An 8,364-nucleotide genomic window follows, 5' to 3' on the forward strand; every position below is an offset into this window, starting at 1 on the left:
CCATTCACGTCATGCAGTTTGTCCAATGATGGTTTTTGGTGACATTTGTGAAGTGTTTCTAAAGACTTATCACAATTTCCTTCCTATTTCATACATTTATCAATCATAGACTTTATAATATAATTTGAACAATTAAATGCTAATACACTAACACCACAAATACTAACGAACATAGGTTTTTATTATGTCCACAAAACATTTATAATATATGGGGGTTACAAAATACATGAATACACTTATACCATTTTCGCTACAAAATCAAGGATTGTATGTAGGTAGGTGTTGCAAGGGAGGAATGCAAGTCGTGTGGTCGTGTTGATGAAAGCTAAGATGAAGATAACAAGAGGTAGTTTTCGACTCATAGTTGTGGGTTGTCACTAGTTGATCTTCGGAGTTGCCATTAAAGTCCATCTCTCATATGTAGAAAGACTCTTAATAACAAGCCAATTTGAGTTCATCTTGTATCTTAATTTTTTTAAAAGGTTCAGTTATATGTCTGAGCTATTATTTGTTCTCATGAGGTGTGTGTGTTCAACTAATGAAGTAATTTTGGGAAATTAGTTTAAAATCATATGTTTAACTAGTTATTCTAATTGGCGAATTTTGATTTTGCTTGGTTGATATCTTTTGGTTTCAAATTTGAGTTTTATAGAATTTTCTTTAAATTTAGGGTTCTTTGAAGATAAAGAACAATGAAAATGATTATGAAGCATAAAGAAAAAGAAATGAAGTAGATGAAAGAACAAAATAACAAAATAAATATTTTACATGTACTTTAATGGCCGAAACGTTCAGTCAGACAACATAAGGACCAAACGGTGCAATGAAACTACAATCTAGGGGCCTCATATGAAAATAATAAAACATCTTGAATGAGTCCATAACTTTTCAAGAACCATAGAGAAAGAAATTTGTAATTTACTACTTTTTTATTCGATTTCTTCAAGTATATCCATCGTTCTCTTAAATACCTATAGAGTCACGATATTATCCTTCTTAAAGATCGCGAACCAAACTTCTTTTTCTTAAGTAAACAAAGAAAATGACCAAAACGTGTTATGAAAAGACTCTACCTGGCTCAATTGGCCCAGATAATGGAGTAATTCATACCCTACGTCTATCAATGCATATGTGATTCTTCTGATTTTTTTACAGTATAACTTGCAGGAAGGAAAGAAAAGTTATTGCTTAATCCATAAAGTCAAATATCCTGCAAACAATCGCATCTATGTCCATGTCTATGTCTCCATTTCAATTTCAAGCACATGGCCCAGTTTTCTGACTTATGGGCATGGGGTGGGGCTTTTTGGAAGTGAAGATTTTTTACTCATTATCTCATTTATCTTGAAATAAGTAGAGAAAAACAAATAGATATCTTGCATTCTTGTATACGATTTTATTTATTTATTTGTTACAAAATTGTCCAAAAAAATTCTATTCCTACAATGTCTAGGCATTTTTAGACCTTTTTCATTTTTACACCAAGTTTTTTCTCCTCTTGAAAATCGCTCTCAACATAACACTGTATTTTTGCACTATGTATATATGTTTTGTGTAACGAAATTTGGTTTTTGAAGATCCGTACAACAATAAGAACTTTTACCTTTTTTTTTTTAATTTTTTTTGTGAAGATTTTGAACAATTTCACATTGAGTAATGTAATTTGACATCGAGAGATTGTATTTGATAAGTTTTTATCGAATCTAGGTTGACTTGTTGCAAAATTGGAGGTTATTTTATGGATTTCTTTTTGTTACTATTTGAAAAGTTTTATATAAATATTGGCTATATTTGCGTTTTCCTCAATTAATTAAGAAATGGTAAATATAAAATGCAATTACCAATGTTCTGATCAAACTTACCATAGTCTTTCTAAATTAATTTATTTCTCTGTTTTCATAAGTCATAACTACATAGTAAGAGAATTCAAATGTACCAAGAATGGTATCAATGCTTTGAAAAATCCATCATCCAAGCATCAAGGAATGTATCATTTCTTTGCAAGAAAACATGCTTTCAAGAAAGCAAAAAAATATTTAAAAGAAAAAAAAAACATCATTGGCTTCATATAAAATAAATTTACTATGTACAAAAACTTACTTCCACAATCATTTTTCTTTTTCTTTTTTAAACCAAAAAGTCGTTATCCGTCTTTCTATATTGTCCCTATATTAATAAAATAAAAAAAATAATGAGTGGGAGAAATAATTGATGCGCTTTTCAAAGTTTCAAAAAAAAAAAAGCAAGCAATTAAAGTTAAAGTTAATAAAAGTAAAATCCTATTTTCCACCGAAAGAAATCATATTGACAAAAACCTTATTTGGGTTTACGATTTTTTATGTCATGAAGCAACTACAGTTTCATCATCAATGGCATCAACATCAAACCAGAGCTTAAAAGATCTTCAATGGCTTTTTCAATCAATTCAAACTGAAAGTCTCAATCTTAAAAGCATCTCTTTCCATCTTTCTCAACCAACATCATGTTGTCATCAAGAAACTCAAGATTCGATTCATATAAACATTTCAAGCGATTCCCATTTCCAGTTTTCCAAAATCCTCACACTCCTATCAACATCTTCGAAACAAAATTTGCTGCAAAATGTGGAGTTTTATCAAGTTGAATGGCAGATGGAGGAAATGACGAGTCTCGAGGTTCTCCTCGATGGTTCTGAAAATGTAAAGCAACTTGCATTCAAATCGAATAGGTTAAATGCCGATTGCATGGGGAAATTATCGAAGATGTTGAGGAAAAATGAATCGATTAAAGAGATTATTTTGTCGGAATCGAGAATTGGTTCGTTTGGAGCTACTCTCATTGCTTCAGCTTTAAAGGTGAATTCCTGTTTAGAAGAGTTGCAGATATGGGAAGATTCGATCGGATCAAAAGGAGCAGAAGAGCTCTCGAAAATGATCGAAGCAAATTCGACATTGAAGGTCTTAACCATTTTCGATTCGAGCTCAATCACCGCCACCCCATTGATATCGGCAGTACTCGCGAGAAACAGGTCGATGGAAGTTCATCTATGGAGTAGCGAACGTAATAGAAACAATAGCTCAAAAGTTGTTGAATTCGCACCTGAGAGCCAAACGTTACGAATATACCGCCTGAGCACTTCCGGAGCATGTAGGGTTGCCGGCGCTCTAGGGTGGAACACGACAGTCAAATCTCTCGACCTAACCGGCGTCCGATTGAAATCGCGGTGGGCCAAAGAATTCCGGTGGGTTCTAGAACAAAATCGGAGTCTACGAGAAGTAAACCTCTCGAAAACCTGCTTGAAAAACAAGGGAGTCGTTTACGTCGCCGCCGGACTTTTCAAAAACCGGTGTTTGGAAAGCTTGCGTGTAGATGATAACCGATTTGGCGGGATCGGTGTCGAACATTTGCTCTGTCCATTGACTAGGTTTTCGACTCTCCAAATTCAAGCAAACGTAACCCTAAAATCGATTACATTTGGGGGGAGAAGAACGAAGATAGGGAGGGATGGACTGATAGCGATCTTGCAGATGATTAACACTAATCAAAGTGTAACAAGATTAGGGATATATGAAGATCAGAGTTTGAAACCACAAGATATAATCAGAATCTTCAAGAACTTGGAGAGAAATGCTAGTTTGAAGTGTTTATCGTTGCAGGGTTGTAAAGGGGTTGATGGTGATTTAGTGTTGAAGACGATAATGGAGACTTTACAGGTGAATCCATGGATTGAAGAGATTGATCTTGCGAGAACCCCACTTCAGAATTCTGGAAAAGCGGAAGGAATATATTTGAAATTAGGTCAAAATGCAAAATCGGAACCTGAAGTTGAAGTTGACTTGCTTAAGGATATGCCTATGACTGTTCCCAAGAGCTGTAGAGTCGTCATCTGCGGAGAAGATTTTGCTGGTAAGTTCATTATACAGTTTGGAATGCATATTATATGGTTGATAAAATGCCTGAATCAAATTGTTTGAAGATTTATCCATTCATTTTGTATATGCAGGGAAAACCACATTATGCAATTCCATATCACAAAATTTCTCATCTTCAAAGCTACCATACATTGAACACGTGAAAACATTAGTAAATCCAGTTGAACAAGCAATTAGAACATCCGGAATGAAAGTAAAAACATTCAAAGATGAAGATACAAAGTTTTCAATATGGAACTTAGGAGGTCAACACGAGTTCTTTTCCCTTCATGATCTCATGTTTCCAAACCATGGAAGCGCTTCATGTTTTATAATTGTTTCAAGTTTGTTCCATAAACCAAATAACAAAGAACCAAAAACACCACTAGAGTTGGAAGAAGAGCTTCAATATTGGCTTAGGTTCATAGTTTCTAACTCAAGAACATCAACTCAACAATGCATGATCCTACCCAATGTGACTATGGTGTTAACACACTATGATAAGGTTGATCAATTAACAGGTGATCATTTTTTCGGTGTCTTTTACTTTCATAGACCACTTTAATAATGTAATTTTAAAGATATTTAAAATCTGATTTTCAACAGATATCCAGAATACAATGAATGTTCTTCAAAGATTGAGAGACAAATTCCAAGGATATGTCGACTTTTATCCAACAGTGTTCACAGTTGATGCAAGATCATCTGCATCAGTGAGTAAACTCACACATCACATTCGCAAAACTAGCAAAACCGTTTTGGAAAAAGTCCCAAAAGTCTATGAACTCTGTAATGATCTCATAAAAATTCTATCAGATTGGAGGTCAGAAAACCACGAGAAACCCTCCATGAAATGGAAAGAATTCAACGATTTGTGCCAAATTAGGGTTCCATCTCTACGAGTCCAATCAAGAAACAATCAAATGATAAAGAAAATGGAGACACGCAGAAAGGCAATCGCTTCGTGTCTTCATCGTATTGGAGAGGTGATATATTTTGAAGAATTAGGGTTCTTGATTTTGGATTTCCAATGGTTTTGTGGAGACGTGATTGGTCAGATTGTTAGGAAGTTGAGTTGTAATGAACAAAGCTATGGAGGATTTGTGAGTAGGAAAGATTTTGAGAAGATTTTGAAAGGAAGTTTACATAGTCAAATTCCAGGGATGGGGTCAAGGATTTTTGAGAATTTGGATGCAAGTGATTTGGTGAAGATGATGATAAAGCTTGAACTTTGCTATAAACAAGATCCATATGAAGAAGAATCTTTGTTGTTGATTCCTTCTCTTCTTGAAGAAAGTAGAACAAGAACACCAAAGTGGGAGTTGATTACATCTGATTGTGTTTTTGTAGGAAGACATCTTGAATGTCATGATTCGAGTCACATGTTTCTTACTCCAGGGTTCTTCCCAAGATTACAGGTATAAAATTACCAATAATAGCAATATGTTACGTTTTATTTACAAATAATAGATATGCACTTACGATTTCTTACCTATAATAGCAATTTATTTACTAATAATAGAAAGGTACTTCTGAAAACAGGTTCACCTTCACAACAAAATCATTGGACTCAAGAGTCATCATGGAGCAACATACAGTCTAGAAAAATCCCTCATCTTGATAAACATCAATGGAGTTCATATCAGGGTGGAGCTTGGAGGACAACTAGGGTACTATCTTGATGTTCTTGCTTGCTCCACCAAAAACCTAACTGAAACCCTAAAGCTCTTCCGGGAGCTTATATACCCAGCAATCCAAAGCCTCTGTAATGGTGTAACGTTGACTGAAAACATCCTTCGTCCAGAATGTGTCAAAAATCTCACACCCCCACGTCACCGGAAAACCCAATTTGTCCCACTCGCGAAGTTAAAACAGGCTTTGCTCTCAGTTCCGGCAGACGGAATGTATGATTATCAACATACCTGGACACCGGTGTTTGATTCAGGGCGGCAGGTGGTCAGAGCTGGGTTTGACTTTGCGCGGGATTTATTATCGGATGATGATTTCAGAGAAGTGCTTCATCGGAGGTATCATGACCTTTACGATCTGGCTATGGAGTTACAAGTGCCGACGGAAAACAACTCGGATGAACCGATTCACGATGAAACCGGAAAAATCGACCCGTCGTTTGCTGGAATTGCGAAAGGGGTAGAAGAAGTGATTCATAGACTTAAGATAATCGAGCAGGAAATTAGGGATTTGAAACAAGAAATCCAAGGGTTACGATACTACGAACATAGGCTATTGACGGAGCTCCATCGTAAGGTTAACTACTTAGCAAATTTTAACGTTCAGATAGAAGAAAGAAAAGTACCGAATATGTTTTATTTTGTTAGAACTGAGAATTACTCGAGGAGATTAGTCACGAACATGATCTCCGGGATGACTGCGCTCCGGCTTCACATGTTGTGCGAATTCAAAGGCGAAATGCATGTTGTTGAAGATCAAATGGGGTGCGAGATGATGCAGATCGATAACAGAGCTGTGATGTCTGTGGCTCCATACATGAAAGGGTTCATGAAGCTTTTGACATTTGCCCTAAAAATAGGAGCTCATATAGCTGCAGGAATGGGGGAGATGATCCCGGATTTGAGTAAAGAAGTTGCGCATCTGGCCGGAAACCCGCTTATGTTGGGGGCTGCCGGTGCTGCTGCTACAGCTGGGGCGTTTGGGGCAGTAGGTGCGGCGGTGGCCGGCCGGAGTAGAGGGAGGTCGACGGATGTTCAGCAAGATATGAAGGCGGCGCAGCAATGGGTAGTGGATTTTTTGAGGGAAAGGGGATGTTCCACCGGAAAAGATATTGCTGAGAAGTTTGGGTTGTGGAGAGTGAGATATAGGGATGATGGTCAGATTGCTTGGGTTTGCAGACGTCATATGTATACAAGAGCAAATGAAATAGTTGAGGTACCTCTGTGACATTGAAAAGATTAGGGTATGTTGGTTTGAATCATGTTATATTTTTGTATGTATACACTTTTATTTGTTGAAAAATTAAATATCTTCTAACTTTTCTTCTTATCTAACCTATCTAATCTTTTATTCGTTTTAAATATGACAAATATTTTTAAATATTATTATTGTTATTAAATATAACATCTTCTTTAACATGGATAGAAGAATAATAAGAATAAAAGATAAAAAAATATTTTATTTTTCTTATTTGTTTATCAAGTTTATGTATTTTAGAATCTCTTACGTATCAATTTCATTTCTTTATATCAAACATTTCACGCAAACCCTAAATTTTAGATTTCCAACAATTGCAACTTGGCCATCATTATTAAAGAGTATCATATGAAATATAAATAAGATACACTACAGTTGGTTTAGATTGAGAAAGTAAGGTATTTATATGAAATATAAATAAGATACACTAAAGTTGGTTTAGACTAAGAAAGTAAGGTGTTATTTGTTTTTTCGAAACAAAAATTTATGGAGTCTGTATACCATCTTTTTAACTCTCTGCAGCAGATGGTTTACCAAACGGCTGCAACTGTAATAAGAAACATGTTTGTTTTTTTAATATTTGTAGACTAATATTTGTACACTGTTATAGTAAACTAAAATTTAAATAAACAAATTTTAGAAATTGGAAATAGTTTTCAACACCGTATGAGCGTTGCTTGAGTTGTTGAAGGAATTAAAAAGATCATTCGTAAATTTTAATAATTCTAGTCTTAAAATATTAAAAGAATACTAAAAAGAACATGTAAAAAACAAAAATATAAAATTTTTATAAAAATATAAAAGAAACTATCAGTTTTATTTTTTATTTTAGAAAAAAACTAATTTTAAAAAACACATAAAAAAGAAAATAATAAAGAAATTAAGAAAATATTGCAAACAGTATCTATAAAGTCCGTAAAAGAATTACGCATGTCAAAAAAGATGCAACCGAAATTAAAAATATTATTAACAGAAACGGTAAAAAAAATCAAGTTATAAAAAATTATGGAAACTATAAAACGAAATTGTATCAAATCCGTAAATCAGAGTTTTAAAAAAAATCAAAGTTAAAAAAAAAAAATCAAAGTTTAAAAAAAAAAAATTAAGCTATACCAAATTTCTTAAAAAAAATCACTTAGAAAAATATAAAAGTCGAACAGATTTGAAGAGACAAGTCAAGTGTTGCGCCGCACAGAATACACGAAGAGGTTTTGTAGTCTGAAGCTTTGCAAAAAACAAATTGTTGCGAGAGGGCAACGAAAGGGCAAATACTACACGTATATTGTGCCGCACAACAAAAAAATGGTTTAAAGATGTTAAAAAAAACAACCTAAATGATTAACAAACTCACACAACTATCTTCAACAAGTATCATGCGAAAGATAATCACATAAGACTCCTCAAATTGGAGAACCAGCCTACGAACAAGAAATTCACCGACTACAACCGGCAAACCACACGTTCAAATGATCGGTTTCACAGCTGGGCATACCGTTTTGAAAGCCGCTGCGTGCAAAGTGGTAAAGCA

General features: G+C 34.5%; 1 protein-coding gene across 1 annotated transcript; it reads left to right on the forward strand.

Moving 5' to 3' along the window:
• Positions 1–2,292: 2,292 nt before the first annotated feature.
• LOC145018711 (tornado 1) lies at positions 2,293–6,908 on the forward strand. Its single transcript, XM_078976567.1, has 4 exons — positions 2,293–3,885; positions 3,983–4,411; positions 4,497–5,308; positions 5,433–6,908. The coding sequence occupies exons 1-4, from the start codon at positions 2,370–2,372 to the stop codon at positions 6,804–6,806; spliced, it is 4,131 nt and encodes a 1,376-aa protein (XP_078832693.1). The 5' UTR covers positions 2,293–2,369; the 3' UTR covers positions 6,807–6,908.
• Positions 6,909–8,364: the final 1,456 nt, after the last annotated feature.

The sequence above is a fragment of the Lactuca saligna genome, chromosome 9 (genome assembly GCF_052625555.1).
Source record: "Lactuca saligna cultivar CGN05327 chromosome 9, ASM5262555v1, whole genome shotgun sequence".
NCBI classification, from domain to species: domain Eukaryota; kingdom Viridiplantae; phylum Streptophyta; class Magnoliopsida; order Asterales; family Asteraceae; genus Lactuca; species Lactuca saligna.